At 38.8% G+C, this 25,562-nt stretch overlaps 2 protein-coding genes across 5 annotated transcripts in view; both read right to left on the reverse strand.

Annotated features, from left to right (window-relative positions):
* nr1i2 (nuclear receptor subfamily 1, group I, member 2) overlaps positions 1–14,589 on the reverse strand; it is a 43,825-nt gene extending 29,236 nt beyond the window's left edge. The window contains exons 1-2 of one of the 4 annotated variants that reach the window (XM_036570728.1): positions 14,381–14,589; positions 4,729–4,790 (exon numbers count right to left, since the gene is read on the reverse strand). In XM_036570728.1, coding sequence (XP_036426621.1) covers positions 4,729–4,743 — 15 coding nt within the window. In that variant the 5' untranslated portion in view covers positions 4,744–4,790; positions 14,381–14,589. Of the gene's footprint in view, positions 1–4,728; positions 4,791–14,371 lie in introns of all 4 variants that reach the window. The other 3 variants (XM_036570737.1, XM_036570747.1, XM_036570757.1) reach the window with 3 other exon arrangements.
* A 1,910-nt stretch (positions 14,590–16,499) lies between these two features.
* The window catches only part of cfap91 (cilia and flagella associated protein 91), a 40,408-nt gene continuing 31,345 nt past the window's right edge, over positions 16,500–25,562 (reverse strand). Inside the window, exons 16-18 of the mRNA XM_036574167.1 lie at positions 23,419–23,510; positions 16,732–16,976; positions 16,500–16,601 (exon numbers count right to left, since the gene is read on the reverse strand). Of these exons, the coding sequence (XP_036430060.1) occupies positions 16,741–16,976; positions 23,419–23,510 (328 nt within the window). The 3' untranslated portion in view covers positions 16,500–16,601; positions 16,732–16,740. The remainder of the gene's footprint in view (positions 16,602–16,731; positions 16,977–23,418; positions 23,511–25,562) is intronic.

The raw sequence follows: 25,562 nt of genomic DNA on the forward strand, positions 1-25,562 counted from the left end.
CACCTTCTAGCGAAAGCCTTGGTGGCGTTTTCTACTGCAAGGAAAGCGACATCACTCTGCTGTCGCCAGGAGAGGGCGCACTTCTGAGTTTTTCAACGTGATTAGAGAGGGAGGGGGCTACGAGTAAAAAAAGGGTCGCCAAGTATACTTTAGCAACGGCTGAAAGGCGGATTGATGATACTGTAGATCAAACAAGACAAAAGCACCGCTTTTAGTTTGAACATACCTAAAAAGAGGACTCTGTTTGTCTGGTGTTGATATATTGCAGTTCACCTCTCAAATTACTATACAGAAACCCAGTCGTCTGCTAGCTGGTGTTTGAATACTGTGATATACTCTGACATGGCTGTGGTAGGAGCGCCAAGGTGGTGTGATCCATCACTGACCTACCGAGCCAGCTAATGTGTGCTGTTTGTACTAAGTTGACGTTGTTGAGAAACCAAACAGTTTAGCACTGTTGTTGGCCACTTGTTTAGCATTTGTAACGGGTTAGCCGAGCACTCGACACCAGACAGCTAAAATAATCTGTTTTCTTTCTTAAATCATGACTATTACAAAAACTGCGGCCGTGCTTTTCCAGCTGGTAAAAACAGCTGACCAGACTCTTTCTCCCACTGTCCCATGACAGATTTGTGAAATGTTCCACTGTTTGCCGAGTGTTTGTCGATAGTTTAAAACAACAATTAACCACTCAGGAGCAAAAATCAGCCTTCAAACTTGAAAGAAATAATGATTTGACATTTATCAAGATATGTACTGATATCAAACGATATGAATTTTGTTTATCATGATAACACTTTTGGCCATATTGCCCAGCTCTATGTCCAGTATGTCTCAGTATGTGCTGATGTCCTAGTATAGGCTAAAAATATAAATAAAAACGCGGACTTACTCCTCTTTAAGCTTTCCTCCCATCTCCGCCAGGACACTTTTCCTCAAAAGTTGAATAGTTTTTGCAAAACGTCTCTCGATATTTCACTGTTTTACGAGGCTGAAGACGCTTCTTATTCGCCAGCTTCTTGTTTGAATTCTTCCATTCAACCTTAAATTCTGACTGAGGCGCAGAATGTAAATGTGGCACCATTTAAGGTGGACCGGAAAATTCAAAAGAGAAGCCGACTTCATCTTCGCAACTTTTTAATGTTTGACAGTCTCTCGTTGCAGATTTAACGTACCAGGAAACCAACTGCGGAGCTTATAAATGCGAACAAGTCCATTCATCTCCAAATGATCGTCTTAAATCTCTCTCTTTGTCTTTTCACGAGCTACTAGCGAGCCAGTTCTCAGTCATTAAGAACCAGGGCTTTTGCGCTGTGTTGCACACAGATATTTTACTGACACAGCGATCCCCCAATCTCTACAACGAGACCAGAACCGAAGTTATAGAATCACTGAAGAAAATGGGTAAGACAGCTGTAACGCGCTGCGTGGACATCCATCACCACTGGATCTTACGTAACTGTAACTGCGCATTTTATCACAGATGAGTGGCAGCAGCATCTCATGTGCTCTAAACAAAAGCAGTGAATGAGAGACTTCTAGTTCACTTGCCACATCACTTCCATTTGTTTTATTAATAAAAGATATTGGATGTAAATGCATTATGGATCATTACAAATACTTTGCTTTAAAAGTACCAAGTCCTCACACTGTGAGAAAATAGAAATGCTGTATAGAAAAAAGATGCTTCAAGATGCATCGATAATCGTTTTCTAATCGCATCGCAGCCTCTGAATTGTAATCTAATCGAATCGTGAAGTGCCTAGAGATTCCCACCCCTTCTTCTGACTATTGTTCCTTCTACTTCATTCCTATGATTCCTCTGTAAATTAACCCTACAAGGACACACGTCATGCCAGTGACCCATTCATAACACCCGAACACACATTGTGTTTAAATTTTACAAGCATTTCAAGTACCAAAAAAAAATCTAATTCCACCTGAAGCTAGAGAAGCCTGTAAAGCAGGACATTCTGACAGTATGTCAAATGTGGTACTGTGTGTTGTATTTTCCTGTAGAATCTCAGGCCTGATCTAAGCTACAACTGTTGAGTCGTCTACATTGCCTGTTCATTCGATTCATTTCTACAGGATTCACAGGACCGCTGTTGCTGTTGTCATCGCTTGCTAGCCAATCTGAGGACAAAATACACCACCTAGTGTATTCAAATCAAATATTTAGCTTTAGAAATCCTTCCACACTGCATTTCAGACCATGACTGCCCACATTGTGATAGCATGTTCCAGCACAACTTCAATCCTATCATCAACATCTGACTTCAGCTTTCAAAAAGCAAGACTTTCTTCAAGATGAGGGCTGAAAACCAACAAATGTTTTTTTTTTAAGGTGCTGAGAAAAATAGTCACAGATTTGTAAATATATACAGTAGAGACTTTAAGTAACTTATAAGTTTTGTTGGGTTTTATTTTCAGCAAAAAAAAAGATCATTTTTGTCTGCCTTTACATTAGGGCTGAAAGATTTAGGGAAGATATCGGTAAATTCTGATCATTTTCTAAAAAGTAAACTCCAGGCCAGTTATGTTGGGTAAGAAGAGCAGCATATCCCCTATTTCTGGGTTGAGGCTTTCAGGCACTTTCAAGCAGTTTACAAGCTCCAAGTTATTTAAAACTTCAATCAATGTTGTTGATTAGGTTGGCTAGAATTAAAATGGCAGTCCTTACTATTTGAAAACTGGACTCTTTCAAACTGCAACTTTGATATAAAAATGATTAATCTTTCAGCCCCACAGTACATACATTATACATACTATTTTTGTTTTTAAATATTTGATATGTGTTTAATAACTGTTATACATGGAAAGCTGAGTTTGTGCCGAATCAGATGATATAAAATACTTCAAATAGATGGTGTGCTGTATCAATAATTAAATAACACGAGTTAGTTATGTTATATTAACACAATATGTTATACATTATATAACGCATTATAACACATTATAGTATAAATAACACAATATGTAAAGCAAGCCATTTCCGGGCTTAGGCCTTAAAACATTAAAAATACAGAATTATTAGCACACTTAGCAAACACATAAGCAAATTATGAACAATTATTTTTCCCATAAACTTTTTCTTGCCTTCATCTTTAAGAATGAATTCTAAAGTTCACTGTAACATTGTTTATTACATGTCCAAAAGTTTACAGACACTTGCTTGTCATAACAGCCTCAACTCAATTAATAAATAATAATAATAATAATAATAATAATGATGATGATGAGGATGATGATTATTATTATTATTACTGTTACTATTAATATTATTATTAATGCTATTATTATTTTTTTATTGCTGTATTATTATGAATATAGCATTTTTATATAATAATAATAATGATAATAATAATAATAATTATAATAATTATTATAATAATTATTATTATTCATGCATTATTCAGAGGAAAGGTAAATAACCCTTTTTAAGCTCTGTATTAGGGGAAAAGCGAGAGCAAGCTGAGAGAGCGGGGTCGAAGTGCAGCACGAGGTGGGCACTGATTATCTGGATTCAGTCCACAGCAGTGAGCTCACGGTGAAGTGTCCAGAGTTCTGGAGCAATGATCGTGTGAATGAGTGCACACAGGTGAGAGTGGTGTAACCTGCTGTGTCCTTGCTGAGTCAGACTTTTAGTCAATTCAGTCACGTACCTGAGAAATATGTTTGCAGGTAATTAAAATTCGAGTACTTATTTCCAGTCTGCCTCAGTATTTATTTTTCTTATCTCTTTATATAATCTCTGCTTGGCCTCGGTTTGTCTAAATGAGAGTAACACTGCTAGTTTCACAACAGTACTAATCTTGGCTGATTTGCCTGCTTTCAGATTACATAAGTGCGATGCATGACAACGCCGGACTTTAGTTCACCTTTATGCTAAACTACCCTCATTATAGGCGAAGATCGTTCTAGATTAATGTCCAAATTTTGGAAACACTACAGCTTGACAGTATTGACATACAGTATATCATCACTGACGAAACAAAACCATGTCATTGTTTATAGTTTTATATAATTTCAAATGACCAGCTTTTCAAAAAATTCCACAATGAACAGATTAACAGAAATGGTCCAAAATAACTTGGAATTAAGTCTTGTTACTTTAACGTACACCGAGTTAAGAAGGTTTTTTTTCTTCTCCTGTAAAGTTACTTTTTTGAGATACAAGGTTTCATCCTGACAGCGATGATATATAGTTATGGATATGATGCACATAGTTGTCTTGACTCATTGACTAATGCTTAGAAATGCTTTGAGTAAATCAACACAGTCACTAATAACAGCATCAGTATAATGTGGTACCGCATTAACCCTTTAAACTCTGAGAGACCATATAAACTTATATAAAAGGTGGTAGAAGAATCACTTCTGGTTCCCTAAAGAATCTTTTAGGGTCTTTAAAGAACCATTTTAACAGAAAATATATGTGTGGAGAACCTCTTTAAACTTTTTAAAGTACCACATAATGTAAAGCAAACAGCATACATACATTTTTATTAGTGAATGAAAACAGTTATAATGACATTGATTGATCTGCCCTCAGGGGATGTTTGAATTTTGGAGCCATTGAACATCAACAGACAAATAATACCCAGTTAAGCCTTCATCAGTTAGATCAATTAGATCCTCAACCAGCAGCAAACAGATACAGAAAGAACTGTTTTAAGGTTAAGGTTTTGTTCAGTAATGATAAAACAATGATATTCAATGATTTACCTCAGACGAAGGCATCGCACTCGGCTCGTCTCGAGACAAATTTCCACAGAGTCCACTTTAACCTGAGATCGAGACCAGAGAGACATTTACATTAATTTACAGTCTCAAGAACAAGACCAAACTCAAGTACCACAACACTAAATATGACAGTATTTATTATTACTGTGAGCATATCGTGGATATCGTCAGCACTAGAGCGGTGATCAATTTATCAATAATCGATAAAAGTCAATTAATCATTTCCCTTCTATTTTACTCAGATCTGTGATCCGAAACTCCAGTTCTGGTCTTACATGTGCGGCAGTGAGTTGTCCTGTGAGTGAGTGATCACGCAGCTACACAGTAAAAACACCATCAGAGACAGTACGCTTCAATGGTAATGTTATTTTAGTGTGAATATAATTCTTTTTTTTACATCAAGTCAGTTTTTACGAATGAAAAAATGCATTCATCGAGGACTGACAGCGTTAAAGTTAACATTTTTCAGAGACGCAGACCCAAAGCCACAAACACTGCCGAAAAAGTTTCACAGCTGGAGCTCTGCAGGCAGGCTGTGTGAGTGTGTGTATGTAAGTGGAAGAGCCTGGGGCTCTACTTCAGCTCAGAGCTCTGAGCATTAAAAGAAGTGAACAAGAGCAGCTATTAGCTTTGACATGAAAGACGGCTGCAAGTTTTTAAAATTCACCTTTTGTTTTACTTTGAGCTGTAAAACTGGAACTTGATGTGAAAAGGTCTTTGTCTGGCTTTGTCATCCAAGATACAGGGTGATTCAAAAAGATTCATCCGATTTCAAAGCACCATAATTTTACAACCGTGAGGCACTTAGGAACCAATCACATACCAATAGAAAGAGGAGGTCATAGAGTTTCTAACTGTCGTCAGCAATGAACCTCCAACAGCTCAGAGCGTTCGGCGTTGGTTCCACAACACTGGATGATCTCCGAAATCGCACTGAAAGAGCCGTGAGTGCAGCGACACCGACATACTCAATTGAGTATGGGATGAATTTGACTATGGCGTTGATGTTGTCTGTACAGCTGGAGGAGGTTCATATTGAGCACCTGTAAAATTACATACTCAACTTCATGCTCACTTAAACCATTTACAGTTTACTGCATTGTTCTGTGATGATTTACAACTGAAGTTTTAAAAATTGCGTATCAACCCAGCCCTAGTCAGTACTAAACTGTGTGTTTCATTAAAAGACAGCATCATTAGTCCTGATTACATGGATTTAGTGCACTGCAGTATGTGAAACAATGAATGAACATCATTGTATTTATAAGTTTTGATAGTATTACTGCTTCTTTTTTGGCTGTTCCAACTTAACAAACCTCAGAATCATGAATATTGTGTACTATAAAAATATCCTGAAGCATTGTAATGTTATATTTTTGTCATATTGCCCCCCCCTCCTCCCCTCCATAACCCAGGGTTAAATAGGGTTAATATGGTTAAGGGATATAATACTGAAAATGTGAATAACATTTTTATGATTGCTTTGCCTGATTACAAACAGTCTAAGCAGTAAACAAAGTTCACATCAGCCAAATACTACCTGAACAGTCTGCTTCTCACGTTACTTCTCCATAAACTCCTTTGTTTTCTCAGTTTTGAGCAGAAACAGGCACAAACTGAGGCAATCCAACTGTGTAATGTATCCCAAAATAAAGTTTAATCTGTGCCCGAGGAAAAAGGCCAAGATGGTTTTATCATTAAACAGACTCGTATTACAAACCAGCCCCCAAAACACCAAACACGAGCTCGGGCAACTAACACACGGTGCTTGAGTTGAGAATGATTTTAAGCCCAATGTTGAGTCGCATAATTTACAATCTTCTGAGAATTTTGCTTCCCCGAGTACGGCTGAGCGAACAAATGGTGAAGACAGATTTCAGCTGTGCACTACACGGCTCAATCTGAAGCGATTAAATGGTTAGAATGGTCCATCTTGACCGACAGAATTAAAAAAAGGCCACTGTGTTCTGCGAAGACTAACACAATACAACAAGTCTATTTTCAGCTCAGGAAATCTGAAATTTCATTGTAATCTGAAACTGTACATTTCTTTCGCTCTGCTCTCTCTAATGGAATCATAACAAAATGTTCCTCTGTCCATTTCTCTGGACCTTTAATGATTATCATTAAGTCAAAATAGCACATAACAGCATAAAAGTCTTGAAAATAGGGGCTAACAGGGGTTCTTTTGTTTGCAGGCTTAAAAGCCAGAAACGTTACTGGAACATTCAGCAGTAAGTGCTGTTCAATTATAACATCAGGTGTCAATCTATTTCAGCACTCGCGCAGGAAACGGTGACGCGTGTTTGTGAGGGAGGGAGGGAGAGGGTGAGAGAGAGAGAGAGAGGAGGAGAGAGAGAGAGAGAGAGAGAGAGAGAGAGAGAGAGAGAGAGAGAGAGAGAGAGAGAGAGACTGTTTTTATTATTTCAACCCTAATTAGTTTAGAGGATGACGTGGTTCTGAGTTTAATTGAGACAGGCAATTACACTGGGCAGTTTGCCTTTGTTCAGGCTTAACCAAAGAAACATTATAAAGCTGTTAATTTGCCCTTTAGAAAACCTTTCATTCACACCTAATTAATCAGACAAAGAACATTCCATCTGCTCCCGGAGAGAAAAGCACACTGGTGTTTAAACGGTGCTCACGCAGCAGTAAAAGTCCAATGACTACACTCTGAATGAAGCTTAATAATCCTTAGTTCCTGTTTTAATGTGATAATGATTCCTAACTGGGAGAACATGTAACTACTTCATGCCACAAAGGCTGTTTTTCATGCTACGCTGTAAAGTTAATGTCCCCAGTGTATCACTTGATTCATTTAGAACTTATGTTAGAACTTAGTTTAGGGTACCAGCCTTGTGCTTGGAACGTCCCCAGTTTGATCCCTTCAGCTGACAGGACATGACTGAAGTGCTCCCCGGGAGCCACAGACAGGGTTGCTCAACATGAGGCTCTTTTACTGTCCTGTTGCGGCTCCACAGCAGAATTAGATTTTAGGTAAAAGTAAAATAATCCACCTCTGCAGTAAAATAAAGCTCTGCTGATCGTTCAGCACAGTTTTAACAACAAATGGTGTTGAACATTGGCGTTCAAATGTATAGCTGGTAATTCACCCTTTGACCTTGCAGATTGGCGCTTAGATGGCTGGTCACCATAGCAACGCAGAAAACAGTCTCGCCTAGCTAGTAGCTAATGAAACAGCAAAGGGAGAGATTTTAGATGAACATGGATAATTTGGAGATGAATGGACTTATTTGGGTTTATAATCACTTCAGTTGGTTTCCTGATACGTTTAATCTGCAACGAGAAACTGTCAAACACTAAAAAGTCACAAAGCTGTAGTCAGCTTCTCATTCGCCAGCTTCTTATTTGATTTTTCCTGTTCCACCTTAAATAGTGCAGCAGTTACATTCTTCCACCTCAGGCACCATTTAGGGTAAAATGGGAAAATTCGAACAAGAAGCTGGAGAACGAGGAGCGACTTCAGCCTCAAAAAAAGTCTAACGTTGAGAGACACTTTACAAGGAACTATTCCTTTTGCAGAAAATTTTCCTGCCGGAGATCTTTCTCTTCTATGCACATACTCACACACAAACAAGCACAGCAATTACAAGACTCTATGTTGAATCTAATTTCCTTCAAATAAAGAATCACTTAGGTTAAACACACAAATGTCCTGCGCTTCATCTCTCAATCTACTTAACATTCCTGCACAAAATCTAATTATGAAATAGATGCCATCACATATAGAACACAAATTACAGCAATGATCATCACTCATGCTTAAAAATGACTGAAAGTAACTGATTGTGCCACAACTAATGCCCTAATACAGATCTGCAGAAATGTGGCTGGATAACAGAAAAATGTCATTATGTTCCATACATTTCCTCTAGTCTATACAAGGAAACCTATAGTAAATGCTGAGTTTCCTACCAATTATATATGGCATCTCTGTTTTTTGTCATCTGAGAACTCTGAACCACATGACTTTTCTCTTAAGCGTTTCGTATCAGATGTCTCAGTGTGGGTCTATTGTGTTGGGAGAATTAGGGCCACACCTGATTGACGGGATCTGCATGGGTCACATGGGTTTTAATTATGTCGACTGTTACGGCCCCTGTTCCTAATACTCCATTCAGGTGCCTTGTGCCGTCATTTTGTATGTTCCGTCTTGTGTTGCGTTGTGTGCAGGTACATGGTACACCGGAGCACCTGCCTGTATACAAGAGGTCACCAAGCCATCACCTGGGAGATGGTCAGGGCTCTCACCCCTCTGACGTGACCTGGAGGAACACCTGTCCAGACCAGCCCGGCACTCTTCACACCACTCTTCGCCTCGCTTTGCTTAAAAATTTTGGTGAAAGCATTGTAAGATTCTATGACACTCTCTGTGAATATCTGGGAAGTAGGGGACGAGTGCCATTTGTTTTCCGTCACCTTTTCCCCTGGTTTTAAAGCAGGGAGACAGCTTAGCTTTTTTGTGTTTTTGTTTCATTTTGCTTTCAGGTTTAGCTTGTTTTTTGTAATCATTAGTATTTGTTGTTATTTTGGTATATGCTTGTCCCTGAAGCCATCACCCCTACTCTGCTTAGCCTCTTGCAAACTGGCATACGTTTAAGAAAGTCTAAATAAACCTGCGTTTTTTCTCATTTAAATGGTGCCCAACAAATTAGGTTCATTCGCAACAGGTCAGTAACATGACTGGGCATAAAAAGAGCATCTCAGAGAGGCTGAGTCTTTCAGAAGTAAAGATGGGGAGGGCTTCACTACTCTGTGAAAGACTGTGTAGTGCTTATAGTGTTTCATCATCTACAGTACATCGTATCATTAAAAGATTTAGAGAATCCAGAGAAATCTCTAAAATCTCTAACTAATACTGGCTGGCCATGATCTTCGGGCCCTCAGGTGGCACTCATAAGACAACATATCCAGACAGCATATTTGTCAGGAAAGCCCTTATTTCAGCAAGACAATGCCAAACCACATTCTGGACGTATTACAACAGCATGGCTCCATAGTAAAAGAGTCCAGAGGCTAAACTGGCCTGCCTGCAGTCCAGTTCGGACACCTATTGAAAACATTTGATGCGTTATTACACAAAAAATATGACCGTGAACTGTTGAGCAGCTGAAACCCTATATTTAAGCAAGAGAACACGAGAGGGAGTGTGTTATCGCGGAATATCATCAGGGCTGTGATTTGGTCTACGTCAGAGTAACGAACTCCACTCACGTCTGCAGTAAGCCTCAACTTTTGAAGTACAGACTGAGCCATAAAACTGCCGCAGTATCAAGTTTAGCTCAGTTTTGTCAGTTTTTGCCAGATGAATATTAATGTTGTTTTGTTCCTGCCAGTCTATAAAGTATCTTACAGCCCATTTTGTTTGGCGAATGGTAGTCAGTTTATTTCTGGCTGATTCCAGGTTGTTTAGGTGTTCTTCTGTCACAGCTGCTGACTGAAAAGCTGCTCAGCGGTGATGATGGTTTGGGAATTTAGTGTTGTCTCATCTTCAGAGTCTGACCAAATCAGCTGTCGGTCAAATGTGATCTTAAAAGTATCCGTTCTCTGTTTGTGGCAAAGTAAGAAATAAAAACGTTCAAATCTCCTGCTGCTGTCAAAGTCGTTGCTTAACAACGGCATCTCAGCAGAGTGATATAGTGTTTGTGGAAAAAGCGTTCTAACTGTGCTGTTATTTCGCCATAAGAGCTCGGTTAGAACGCTTCTCAACCAATCAGCTTGCATGGACAGAACTAACTGCTGCACAACAAGCAGGAATGGGAAACATTTCACTTTCAAAACTACAGCAGTGGCTACTCGATTGCCAAACGCTTACAGAGTGTTGTTAAAAGAAGAGGTGATGAAACACAGTGGTAAAGAGGCCCCCGTCCCAACTTTTTTGAAACGTGTTGCTGGCGTCAAATTTAAAATGGGCATATATTTTTCAAAAAACAATAAAATTTCTCAGTTTCAACATTTGATTTGTTGTCTTTGTAGTATTTCAATTAAATATACAGACTAAATGATTTTGCACAGCATCCCAACGTTTTCAGAAATGTGGTTGTACAGTGCAAAAGTTGCTTTTTAAAGTTTTTTTTAAAAAGTAGTTTTTAAAAAAAATCATGGATAGTAACGGGGAGTTTGTCCCCCTTTGCCACAACCTCTACTCTTCTGGGAAGGCTTTACACTAGATGTTGGCACACACTGGTCTGGTACTGATGTTAGATGATTAGTTCTGGATCACAAACACCACTCCAACTCATCCCAAAGGTACTGGATGGTGCTCCATAGTTCCACTGCTCCACAACCCAATTCTGGGGGGCTTTACACACTTCTAGCCAACACTTAGCATTGGGCACGGTGACCTTAGGCTCATGTACTGCTATTTCCAAATGTTCCATTCTATTGGTCACTGTCCCTCCATTTAGATCATGCAAGCTGTGTGTGCAGCTGGATGCCTGTGTCAGAAACGAATTCACCAAGTACCTGAATTCACTAAGTAGAACTTGTAACATGAACATCTAAGCAAAAAGGAAATTTTATTCAGAATTCTCTGAATAAAAACAATCAGGACAGATCAGAGGAGCACAGCAATCCCCCACAGCTTTACCAGTCCCATGAAAAAAAGTGGAAAAAGTGAGACACAGATTCTACAGAGAATAATCAAGAATATGAATAAGAAAAGAAAGAAATGAATGTCCTTCCAAAACAACATCCCAGATCAAATCTCAGAAGAATAGCTAGAACAACAGGAATATAAACAGTTGCAAAAATACAGACTGGAAAACTAGTGAAACAGCCAATCTGTACCAATCCTACACACGCATGCCTTGTACGACACAAAGCCACGTGGGAGCTGAAAGGGTCCCCATGGCTGGATGCTGGATGCTCACTGGCTGGGACTGTGAAGAGGATGAGAAAAAGCGCTTTGGCTGCAGTCAAGGAGGACGAGAGCCGTGCTGAGCTACCAGCTCATTAGGTACATATGTCCCCGTAACCTAGTAACCTACTGCTGTATTGATTGAAAGGTAAAAAATCTTCAATGTAATGATGTCTGCAGCTCTGAAGGCAGCTGAATAAAGCACTGTGGAGTGACTCATCTTCATTATTTCATCACTTTGTAGTGGTGGGTAAAGCTACCTCAGATACCTCAGATGGTAGGACAAAGGTGGCATTTAAAAATCACATCTCAGCGCAAAAAGCACAAAAAACTAAAGCCACTAGAGAGTCCAGGATTCACAAGCTATTTTCAGGTAATGCTCACATCCACAGATAACCAGCTCAGCTCTCTTATCAGATGCAGTCATGCAGACCAGACGTTTGCTTTGCTGAAATGTTGAAAGAGACTGAAGGAAAAAGCTACCACTTTGCTGCACATCTGATAAAGGCTGTGGCTTCCAAAGAAGCTTCACAAAGTCCTGTCAAGCCCAATTTGTCAAAATGGTGCCAAAACAGGGTGCTGTACACCTTAGATCTTTAATATATACAAAAAAGGAAATAAATGAAGTAGATTCCCAGACCGCAAGAGGACAGTGGACCAACAGTGAAGCTGGCGGCCCACTGGCTTTTTGCACAGCATTTTCCGGGTGGCTCACTGGTAGTTAAGCAGAGGGTTAGACAAAATGCCACTTTTAATCTCTCAGTTGTTTGTAATATTTGTCTTAGTCTATTTTCCAAAATAAAAGACTATGTGCATTGAGGAGATTAAAAAACCAGTTAGACCTCATATACAGGACAATTATGTGGGTAGTCCGAATGTGCACCAGCAGTGGCAAACAGTCAGTGAGGTGCTGACTTTCTCCAGCCAGCGGACCATCATATCGCTGTTGTCGGAACAAAACTTTTGTCCAAAATGAGAACTTTATAGGAGAAGGAAAAAAAATACTCTACTTTTAATGCAAGTCAATGGAACCAGACTTTTTTTCCAAATAATTTTGGGTTGTTTCTTTTGGTCCATTTGTCATAAAATTCACAAACAATGTAAAGGACAAACAGTACTTTCAAATTATGTAAAAAACTGAAAAACGACTTTTGACGAGGTTTTGTTCCGACAGCAGCGATATGCTTGCTGTCTGAGTTGTAGGCTGACATCTATAACTCTCCTCATGGACAGATGTCATGGAGTGCTGTTCAACTGTCAGTTTAGTCAGAGGTTCATATATCTTCAGCATTATGAAGAGCAGAAGGTTTGGTCCGCCCTGTTACATGCAGAGATATCGAGGAAGCACGAGCAGAGCTGAGCTGCAGTTTGTGGGGACCTGCTTTGACTTTGAGGCAACTCAGAGGGGCCAAAGCCCAGAATGCGTTAGAGATGTGACAGAGCTGATATGAATCTACCTATTACTGCAGCCAACTGGGTCACACTAAACACCAGCTGCAATATGACCATGATGTAGGCTACCCAGGTTCAAACATGTAGCCTGGCCAGTAGTTTGCCAGCTAGATATACTATTTTTATATAGATTATTATTTTTAGACACATTATTTTCAAAGCTCATCTCAAAGTACACTGGCCATGTACATACTGTAGCCTTATGCTAATTTACTTAAAGGGGGACTCCACCAATTTTTCTACATAATTAAAAGGTGAAGATGTAAACAAAGCTGTTCAGAGTGGTTTGGTGTGAAATGCTCAGTTTTAGAGAAACCTGCCGAATTAGAGCTGTTCACAGTGGTGGTGATAGGCGAGCTTAATGCCTCCAAAAGCTCCCTCACTGAAAGCTGTTACATAAACTGGTTAGATATATGCTGTCTGAGGTCTGACACATTGTTTTATGATGATTTTTTGGCTTACAATGTATTTTAATCCATTCCTGGCGGAGGGGTACATGCAGGATACTGTAAGACAAATACTGCCCAGAAAAACTTTTTTTTTTTTTCTGACTATTTTGCCATTATCAACATGACATATAAAAACTTGGTGTTATATGTTATAACTAGGTTTTATATGTTATATCCTCGTGTGAGGTTCGTGTAGATTCGCTGGTGGTTTTGGACAGTAAATAAAATGGCTACATTTGTGTTGTAGACATGGCGACCCCTGGTTCCCATCACCACCACTGTAAAGAAATCAGAGTCAGCAAGTTTCTCTACAGTGAACCATTTCACACCAAACCACTCAGAATGACTGTGTTTACATCTCAACGACTGAATTATCCAGAAATTTCGGAAAACTGATGGAATTTCCCTTTAACGCCACTAACTCACTAATAAACCTAATCTCATTAGTAAGTGCGCAGTTCCTACGGTCTTGTTTCAAGTAGGTTATGTCAGCCTCCGATGTCGGACATTTCCAGCAGAGAAAATCAGTTCCTCCACATGTTCAGTTTCATAAACCATGACGCTGTTAAATTACTGTCAGACAAAATCTCATCTGCTTTCACTTCAGGAACCAGCGGACAGACTAACGCACAGGTTACACTCGCTGAGTTCCTGTCAGTTGTCGTAGTTGAACTAATTTCACTTGTTAAACAGCGGTCACTGCTAAACGCCCAACGCTGCGAGTTACAGACACAAACCATTTCATAATCGCGGCCACTGACACTGAACGGCTGGGTAACTAACTCTCTGTCTCTCCAGAGCAAAACAAAACAAACCGAGGTCGAGTACAGTGCGTTCCACTCACAGGACTCACCATGTCACGTACAGACAGCTTTCGCCATGTTCCGCGTACAAACTTCACATTTCCATCACGATTTGTGTCTTAAAAGTCGAGGCACGACGGAGCGGCTCACTTTTCGCATTTTCGACCGTTTTGCAGTTCGTCCTTCTCGCAGGTAAAACCAACGTGGACACGGCGGCGCTTGACAACTGCGAAATTTTACCCACCCGTATTCGGGCAAATTCCACCCCTTCTCACTGATTGGCTACTGCTCACGTGCTGTGATTGGCTAGTAGTATCACGGTCCAAGGGTTGTGATTGGCTAGTCCCGCTTACGCTGTTTAAGTGTAACAAATTCATCTAAAGATTAATCTAAAGATTAAAGCCGGTTATCCTAGAAATCGTTAGATTTTTGCTCGGTAATGAACACCAGTGGCTGTCAGCAGTTGCCACTAACTAACTTATTGAACAGTGAGACAATAAACAGTCTAACATTATTGTGCTGAGTTAGCTAGCTAGAAAGGAAAGGAAACTCCACCGATTTTTCGAAATTTCTGCATAATTAAATGGTTAAGAGGTAAACAAAGTCATTCGGAGTAAAATGATTAATTCTAGATGAACTTCAGTCAGAATTGCTCACATTGGTGGTGATAGGAACCAGACGTCTGAAGAGTTTAATGCCTCTAAAAGCTCCCTCACAGAAAGCTGTTCCATGAAATGGTTATGAATAAGCGGCTTTATGTCTGACATATTGTTTTACAGTAGTTCTGTGATCAACTTTGGCCTAAAACGTATTTTAATCCATCTTATTTTTTATTTTAATACATTCCTAGCAGAGGGGTACATGCAGGGCACTGTAAGGCAAATAGTCCCCCAAAAAACATATTTCTTTCAGATTTATGACTATTTTGCCATCATCAACATTACGTATAAAAACTCAGAAGGCATGTTTGGGTTCAGTGGTGGTTTTGGATAGTAAATAAAATGGCTGTATTTGTGTTGTAGATATCGTGACCCCCAGGTTCCCATCACCACCACTATATAGAGTCTGTAAGTTTCTCTACAAAGGAACCATTTAACATCAAACCACTCTGAATGACTTTGTTTGCATCTTAACCACTGAATTATGTATATGTTTTTAAAAATTGGTGGAATTCCCCTTTAGCACTTGTATATATATATATATATATATATATATATATATATATATATATATACATATGTACATATATACATAGATATACATATACACACACATATGTACATATATACATAGATATACATATACACACACATATATATATATATATATATATATATATATATATATATATGTGTGTGTGTGTGTGTGTGCATGTATGTATCTATATCTGCACATATACACACATATATATATATATATATATATATATATATATATATATATATAATTGTATACAATTATGTAACAGCACTTGAACTATAAGTTAGTTCATTTACTAGTTAGTTTAGCTAAGTTAGTTTACTTTCCATCTCTCACTCTGACCTCCATCTAGCCTCCCTGCGAGTGCTAGGCTTCACTCTTAAGAAATGCTTTTCAAATGGGTTCTTTACTGAAGGTAATGGTTCTATATAAACCATGAACACTTAAAGAACCATTTGAATGCATTAGTAGTTCTTTACATGGTGAAATGGTTCTTCTCTATGATTGAAAGCCAGTTGCATATGGTTCTTTAAAGAACCTTCTTAAAAATTATTCAACAAAAAAGGTTCCACTATTGTAACAACTCAAAACCCCTTTCAGTACTATATAGAACCCTTTTTGCTGAGAGTGATAGGCCAATCAAGACAGCATTGTTTGTTGTGAAAATTCATGTTCTCTCTCAATGATGAACCCGTATCCAAACTACATGATACAGCTGCTGGTTAATAAAAATGCAACTGTCTATTCACAAACTATGTGTTTGAATGCAAGGCTGTATGCTTCATTTTCTGCACCTGTTAGCAATGAGTGCGGCTGAAATAGCCAATTAGAAAGGGGTGTCCACATATCTTTGGCCATGTTTACATCAGTGTTTGTCCTCTTTAAAGCACAAAATAAAAGTATCCTGCTGACATAATGCAGTACTACTGCATGTGAAACAGAACTTGCCACAGACATTAGGAGATAAACTGCTTTATTGGGTGACCTTTAGTTTGCATCTTTGGACAATGCTGCTTTTATATTCGCTCTCCGCTGCATGGCTGCATGTCACGTCTCTCTTCAGGATCGCCTCTGCATCAAGAGAAAACACTTGAGTCAATGAGAAAAAGAAGAACAACAGCAACTACAGTAAATACTAGGAAATTACACACAGGCACATATACAGTATATAATGGTACTGAACTGAAATCTCTGTTCTCACCATCCTTCCTTAATCAGTGGGTTCGGCTTCCTGATGGTGGTCACTGCTGGACTGTGGGGCTTCTGCTGGAGTAGTGGTCACTGTCTCTTCGACCTGGTTGAGTATCTGAGATAGCAGGGCAGTGGAGGCCCTGGCTGAGGGGGAGAGGGGCCGGGGGCCCGGGGTCAGACTGCCTGTGGAGGAGCCGTCAGCGCTGTGGACGAAGGAACGGGCTGCACTCAAGTGCTTTCTCTGACTCTGCCTGACTGAAAAGGGGTAAAGAGAGAGACAAAAATGAGTTTGAGCGAGAGGGACTGAGAGAGAAAATAAAGAAAGGGAGAGAAGAAAGATATACAGAGGGATATATAGAGAATGAGGGAAACAGAGAAAAAGGTTAGAGAAATTGAGAGAAGGACAGAGAGAGAGAGTGAGAAGGAGACAGAGGGAAAAAGAGAGAAGGGGAGAGGAAAAAAGGGGGAGAAAATAAGAGAGTGAGAGAGAGAGTAGGAGGGAGGGAGAGGGAGCGAGAGGGGATGAAAATGAATTAGAGCGAGAGATAGAGAAAAGGAAAGAGAAATCGAGACAAAAGAGAGGAGGAATAAATAAAGTAAATAAGAGAAAGAGGAAAAGAAATGAATTAGAGAAAGACAGAAAGAGAAAGGGAAACAAAAAGAGACAAAGTGAAAAAGTGAGTTAGAGTGAGAGATACAAAGAGAAAGTAAGGCATAAAGGGAGAAGGAGAGAAAGAGAGAGAGAGAGAGCAAGAGAGAGAAGATAGGAGACAGGGAGAGAGAGAAAGTGAGTGTGTGAGAGATTGAGATGGAAAACAAGAGAAAAAATGGGGAGACAGAGAAAAGAAGAAAAAATAGGAAAAAGGAAGAGAGAGTAAGAGAGCAAGAGAGAGAGAGAGAAAGAGAGTTAGCATGAGAGAAAGAGATAAAGAGAGAGAGAGAGTTTGCATGAGAGAAAGAGAAAGAGAAAGAGCGAGAGAGAGTACGAGAGAAAGAGAGATAAAGAGTGACAGAGAAAGTGAGTTTGCATGAGAGAGTGACAGAATACAGGAGAAAAAGGAGGGAGACAGAAAGACAGAGGAATAATGGAAAAGAAAGAAAGAAAGTAAGAAAGAAAGAGTGCATGAGAAAGCGAGAGAGAGAGTTAGCATGAGAGAGAGAGAAAGAGCGAGAGAGGGTTAGCATGAGAGAGAGAGAGAAAGAGCGAGAGAGGGTTAGCATGAGAGAGAGAGAAAGTGAGAGAAAGTGAGTTAACATGAGGGAGTGAGAGAATACAGGAGAAAAAAGAAGGAGACAGAAAGAGAGAAATATGGAAAAGAAAGAAAAAGAGAAATAATGGAAAGAAAGAAAGAAAGAAAGGAAGAAAGAAAGAAAGAAAGAAAGAAAACAGGATATCAAAGATAAGGGAGCAGTTCAGTGTTGCTCTCTGTGGGGATTCTCAGTCAGCAGCTTTCAGTTTCACTGAGCACAAGCTCCATTATCAGCACTGATGCAGCCAGACAAACTGTAACCCACAGCAGAAACACGGTGTGCAAACACAGTTTAGCTCAACATCTTCGGGTGTTTAAAAAGCTGGTGCAGTTCTTAACAAATTACAAGTGAATTTCTCTTTTTTTCTCTTTATGCTTTATTTACCTCTTTATTCACTGCTGAGATTCCAGCCTGCTCAGTCTGAATGTTTGAACTACCCTGCTTTAGAACATTAGTCTCCCATTAATAGTTAGATGTTTGCTGGTGGCTGCCCACGAAACTGACCTCCTTAACCTTTTCCCATGGAAACAGCAGCCTAATAACACCTGGCAGGCCTGCACTATCATAACTGAACTGATACCTGATTCATTTGACTAGTGCTGTCTCTGCAATTATTAATGCCTAAAGCTGCACATTATCATACACAGTCAGAGCACATTCGTCAACCTGCATAAATGGCAGTAATTGATCAGGCTGCTCACAGATTGCTTAATGTACATCTCTGTGATTGGTTGACAGCCCTCATTTTCCAAAGAGTGCCATTTAAAGCTGGGAACGATAATTAGGCAGCAGGCGTATTGCTCCATGGAATGAATAAATTGCTGTCTTTCGCAGTGTAACTGGCTGCAGAGAGAGAGAAAAAAAAATCACAATAACCGTATATAAAGTATGATTAAACTCATTTGTTCAGCAGCAAATTCTACAAGTATAGGATGTCAGCAATAAAAAAAACACAAGTAAGCCATTAGGGCCTTTAAGAAGAATATTATTTCCTGTTATTTATACTCCTCTGGTTCTGTTTAAAAGCCCTAAAGCCCTATTCATGCAGGATTAGTTTTGCCAGAGAAGGTCCGGTAATGTATTATGCATGGGATTTGACTTCTCGATTCGTGTGAGATAATGTATCTGTGAAATTACCCCAAAGTACCACAGATAAACCAGAACAAAACATCACAGCCTAGATTTTCATGTCAGCATTAAAATTTAAATTAAATGAGTCCAAATAAATAAAGAACAAAAACTTCTAGTTTATGTCAGAATAGAATTAGGCTAGAAAAGTGGCTTCGTTCAACTTTGACAAATATGACTTAGCAGGGCAGGAATTGCACTGCCTTGCAAGAAGTCATTTTATTCTCGTTCTAATTAAGCCATCACCAAAAATGCTGTGGAGTACAGAAGTCCTGTTTTAAAACTGAGGATAAAGGAACTGTGCCAAATCAAGCATCCCGCCTTGTCTCCCAGTCACCAACACAGAGCTGCCATTGACTATTACCAGCTTTTGTTATTATATTACCATGAGGTTGATTCGAAAATGACTACTATTATCATAGCAGCTCTCAGTTCAGCAAATGACAGACAATTTGCTCTGGAATTATTACTTCACAAACATACAAGCACTACAGATATGGTCAAATAGGGAGTAGCAGCAGTAGCAGTAGTATTCTTGTAAGTAAAGTCCTAAAACTGCAGTAGTAGTTCTGTTCCATTTACATTCAAAAAGAGTTCACAATGGTCCATTCAAGACTAGGCCTGTCAAAATCACGAACCATCATGATCGCAATAAATGGCCAGGACCCACCAGCGGGTCCAAAGTTTGACTACACACTTTTATAACCTAAGCATAACGCAGCCAGTTTGCACTGTATTCCATGTAGTTACTGAATAATAAGCATTCATATGTAATAAGCCTGGGATTTTAGGGGGTAAAACACCATTAGTTGGTGATTAACTGAGATTAGCCAAAAAATGCAATATCTGCCTTTTCTGGAGGTCCCTCAGCTGAAACTACGCATTTTTCCCCTTTACAAAAAGACAAAAACTGGGTTTTAATCTTCATACGTGAACAAGCATGTCAACCGTGTTTTTATTGTCTTAAATGCTCATTTTTATTGTGGTAGTTGTTCATGATTGTTTCGTATTGACTAACTAATCTCAGCACAGCCATCTTTGTTAAGGGGTGTAAATCATTCTCTCAGCAGTGGGTTCCTCTTCCTTTTCACTAGCAGCTCAACACACACTCAAACACACACTCACACACACACACACACACTCACACACACACACACACACACACACACACACACACACACACACCAACAGTGTTCTAGTTAATCTGATAACAGTAACAGAAAAAAAATATTTTTTTGATTACATTAACTACATAAATGTTCAAGATGATTTTCATCCCATTGTCGAAATGACCGCTATGGGAACTGCAATAAGTTCAAACCTAAAATGACCAAACTGGCTGATTAGCTATTTTACTTCCGAGCTTATTTAGCAGCTTCCAACAGACATCAGACACAACTCGAGCTCAAATAAACAAACATTTCCCACCACTGACAAGGTCTCACAGCACCATTCAGGAGTTATTTTTATAATGACGTGTCTCAATACATGGATTTACCTCAACCCAACTGACTATTGTGTTTTCTGTAATGCAAAACTGACAACTGGGGAAAATAATTTTGGTCAGCTTGAACAGTTGAGATCAGCTCATACTATTGAGATCTGGCAATTATGTAACAATTGTGTCAGGCCTATTCAGGGCCATGAATATGATGGGCTGCATTGAGAAAACAATGCACCTTTTTCTAAGGGTTAGCCCAGGCAGCAACAATAAGAAGCCAATGGTGAAGGTAAGCTAAGGTAGCGGTAATAGTTGACCCAGGGGATTATGTGTAAGGAATGAAAGAGTAATACAACAAAGACATACTTACAATTGCACAGTTTATAAAACATTATACAACAGTTAGTCCCAACTGCACAGTATGATTAGTTGAAAACCTGTGTCGTTATGTCTGACAACAGCACATTTTTTCACCATACTAATATGGCTGACCACTATTTGCTAAGTAACAACAAAGGTTGCTGTTGCTAAGCAAAAAAAAAACCTGATGCTAAGAGAATTTTTTCCGACAGTTGTGGTGGTAGCAGTGGAACTGCAAAGTACACTGCCAACATTAACAACTAAATTTGAAACAACATTTAGGATTTCTTTGCTTTATTTTTTTTACTTCACTGTGCAAAATGTCTTTATAAAAGTAATAAAACACTTCAGGTCATGTGCTACCATAAACTGCATGCCTGTGATCTACTGCAACCAACTCACAGCTGTAAAGTGACTGGAGGAAATGCAAAAAAACCTCTCATGTTCAGTTGCTCACTTTAACATAAAATATTTGGTTTAGATGTTTGGAGCTAATGAAACTCTACTAAAGACTGCTGGCTTTTATGCTCCAGACAATTTTGAAGAAAAAAAAAGATGAAGATGTTCCATTGGAAAGAAACAAACTGTTTATTGTTCAGGGCTCAACTGTTACTCACGAAATGTCATCGTAAAGGTCATTTTTCAGTCACAGTTTTGAAAAAAAAGAAACACACACAGTCAGTTCCAGATATTTTGTTTTGAAGAGATGTGCTGTTCTCTTTTCAGGATTCAGCTGTTGTTCACAAAAGGTCATCTTAAATTAATGCACAACTGCTGACATCCTTAACATTAAAGTCAATAATAAAACCTCTAATAACCACTTAATGACTTATTGAAATACTAACACTCACACAGACAATTCATCAACCACTCAGCAGCTGATCACAAGTTCTACTAAAATATTAGAAATTAATGCAAACTGCAAGAACCTCCCGTGTATATCCTGAGGAGGGCTTTGCACTGTGAAACGTTCACGCAACTTTAGTTGCTTGAAACCTACATGAAACTAAACTGCACTGAAGTTGCATAATGTAAATCATCCTGCTATTCGTTTGAAACTCTGCTGCAACAGTTGCACACATCTCAACTTCTTGAAACAAGTGTCACGCAACAACTAATCAAACACAGATTTTGCATCATGTGCAAGTCAAGGTTGGTAGTTTTTCATTTTGTCAGTTTCCTGAGCAATAACAACACGTGAGTTTCTGTAACCAACTACGTTAACTAGCCAGCTAATACTCACAGCTGTTTAAACAGCTGCCTGCGCCACCTTTTTTTCTTCTTTCGTCTGCTGTTATTCAGATTTATGAAGCTAGATTTATTTTCTCCTCTCTTTATGTCCCCTAAGTTTACATAGAGCTCAGATTTTTTGGGATCCAAAGGATAAAACTTATTACAGAAGAGGAACGTCAGATGAGCTCCTTAATAAAGTTCTAGTGTTTCTAGGACAGGATGAAGGAGTCACCCAGTACAATCATAATAACTACTTAAAGATTCATTTTCAAAAGCTTAACATACACACAACAGATAAAAACTCTAATATATAATAAAGAACCACAGATAGATAGGTAAAAGACAGAGACATAGATACAGAAAAAAATGCAAATGACAGCTAGAAAAATAACACAAAGACGATAAAAAAGTTGCAAATATGTTAATAACATCTCATGGATGGCTTTCTATAGTGTGTTCAATACAATGTATCAAAAAATATGAGCCTGGCTAACTAGAGAACTTTGTTTTAGAATTGCTTACTGTAACTGTCAAGTTGCATGGAAATTACTTTGCAACTAGTTGCATGTAATGTTCACTGTGTAAAGCCAGCCTAATGTAGGCTCATTCCACCAGGTGTTTTGACACAGCCTCTATGTATCTATTCACAAGCGACACTGCAGCATAACAAACTACAACACGTATGAATGGACACTCAAACAAGGCATTAGCCATGCATTAGCCATGCTAAAATGTGCATTAATATGTTAACTTATGTAATCTTGGTGGCTTAATGGTGCAACACATTTCCAATTTAATTATTTTCCAGGTGTTTTCCATGACTGGAATTTTGGAATTTTTCAAGCATGTGTGGGAACCTGGTGGTTGTCTTAATGTTTTAAGGTTTTGTCTGATTTTCTTCCCTGGATGTTGCTCGATTAATCTTGGCTGACCTTCCTTCAGCATATTTAGACACCAGCTGCACATTTTATCTGCCTTCTGAAACTCACTGTGCTGTTTTGCTATGGAAGGTACCTGAGATACTAGTACACACTTACCAGTGTATAGTACATTGTTATTAGGTTGATATTGTACATTTGTATAATGACATAAACTGAATCAAAACCACAATTTTTGGCTTACGTTCTTTTTAAAAAAATCTCTATTCCTTTCGCTAGTTCTTGCGATTGCCTCTAATGATTGTATTTACAGTGTAAGCTTTGCTCCAAAAGTTAAACTCTGTGGTAAGGCCTTGGAGAAAAACTGTGTTAGTGTTAGAAAACTGCTCTGGGCTAGATGACCCACCTCTCTCTCTGACAGTGATCTTGTGCACCTCAGGAATGAGGAAGCTGTAGACAAGCTCCGCCACAATCTCCTCTGACTGCGCATTGCTCCTCCTGTTCGGCCAAACACAAACAGAGGCAGGGAAAGAGAGAAAAACATGAAGGCAAATCAAATCTAATATATATAATTTATAGCACATTCATTCAAAAACTTTAAACTCATTAAACTCTGCCCCCAGAGTAGTCAGGCTGTGTGCATGTCCATACTGGCCATAGTAAAGTAGATCAGCATGTGGAACTAGAGCTTTTCGCACGCTAAGGTGTTTTCTTTCACTGTATAAAAGAAACATCAGGCTGCGTTATTAGTGAATGCACTGCCACAGTTTCTGAGAGTGTGCACACATTGAGAACGCACATTGCTACATTGCTACGGAAATGCTTAATATTGATATTTTTCACGAAAGAAACAAAAAAGAGATTGAAATGTGAAGTATAAAATCATCATATAATAATAACAACAATGACATCAAAACTATGAAATGGGTTATGAGGAAATACTCCAGTCAGAAATACTGGCCTTCTACAAAAGAGGGCTATTTAGACTCTGTCCTCCTCATCACAACACAGCTGACCGACTGAAATGCATTAAAGTGGGTAGACAGTCCACTAAATAACTTTTAACAAGAAACATATTGTATCGGTATAATGTAATGATTGTGGCTCTAATTCTACATTTTCCAACTCTATATGAAAGCTACTTGTCTAAAAATACATTGTTTAAAGGGGATCTATTATGTTTTTCCTGCTTTTCCATTGCCTTTAATGTGTTATATAGATTTTTGTGCATGTAAAGGAGTAACTCTCTCCCACAGAAACCACTTTTCCCAGCTATCTGAGGCGCCTCATTGGAATTCCAGCGGCAAGCTTGGTACACCTTCACACAAGAGAGCAACAAACATTTGACCACTCTGAAATGTACTGCTCTAGTCTAGATTGTGAAGATGGAGCGGGTCTCCCAGCTTGTTCTACCAGACTGTCAGGCTCAAACCGACGCCATTGTAAAAATTGCCACAGCAGTGTAGGTGCAGAACTGGTGGGTGATCAGAACAGAGTGGGTGAGCTGACCAATCAGAGCACACTGGGCTCATCTGGAGGTGGGGCTTAAAGACACAGGAGCTCTAACAGAGTGTTTCACACAGTGGGTTAATAGAGATGCACAATATGAGTTTTTGAAAATTAGCATAATAGATCCATTTTAAAATTATTCTTTTTGTACTGAATACAAATTCATAGATAGCCACCAATTTGCATATTATATTATATTATATTATATTATATTATATTATATTAATTGTTATCACAATATGAATTTTTACAATAAACACATTGTTAAGGGCTGTGCTGACAGAATGGATCAAATTACCACACGTGCAGGGCCAAAGTGATGTAATTAGATAGGGGGAATACAGCATTAGAGGCTCAACAAATGTTTCGGCTAAATAGCCAGTTACAAAACACACACATGCACAGCTCAAAAACTGCTCTATTCTGAACTATTCTTACTCTCTGTGTTGTGTAATTTGCATAGACTGTACGGTACAATGTATGAAGCAGTAATGTATGAAACACCAAACCTGCATCACCATAATGAGCTTTTTAAGGAATTGAATATGTTTGTATTTTTTGTAGACCTATATTGAAAACAAAAACATAGACTACTTGCTTAAAGGAGAGATTAGTTAGATTTGTGTTTACACAGCACAAAGTCTGTAATTGCACATCCAGTCAGAGGTACACTATTTCAGTACTAATGTATCTCCTCTCATAATGTTTTCACGATATCCAACAGTTCTTTTATACATCACATTCTATGTCAATATCGTACAAACTTTTGACTGGTACTGTATATTCCTATCCCACTGCTTTCTTGCTCAAGTGGTAGTTTGTGACACAAAGCAAAAAAAAAAATGTCGAAAAGTGTAGAAAAGTAGATTAAAATGTGGAAATAGATGCCTTTTTGCCTCAGCATTAAAACATTCAGAAACACGTGCCTACAGAATGATACGCACAGACAGCAAGATGCAAGTGTAAATAAGCCTTAATTTAGATTCTGCAACCAACTGCTATAAAGCAAAAACAGTAAATAAAGTTCAGAACTTAGGTGGT

The sequence above is a fragment of the Colossoma macropomum genome, unplaced genomic scaffold, assembly GCF_904425465.1.
Source record: "Colossoma macropomum unplaced genomic scaffold, Colossoma_macropomum, whole genome shotgun sequence".
NCBI classification, from domain to species: domain Eukaryota; kingdom Metazoa; phylum Chordata; class Actinopteri; order Characiformes; family Serrasalmidae; genus Colossoma; species Colossoma macropomum.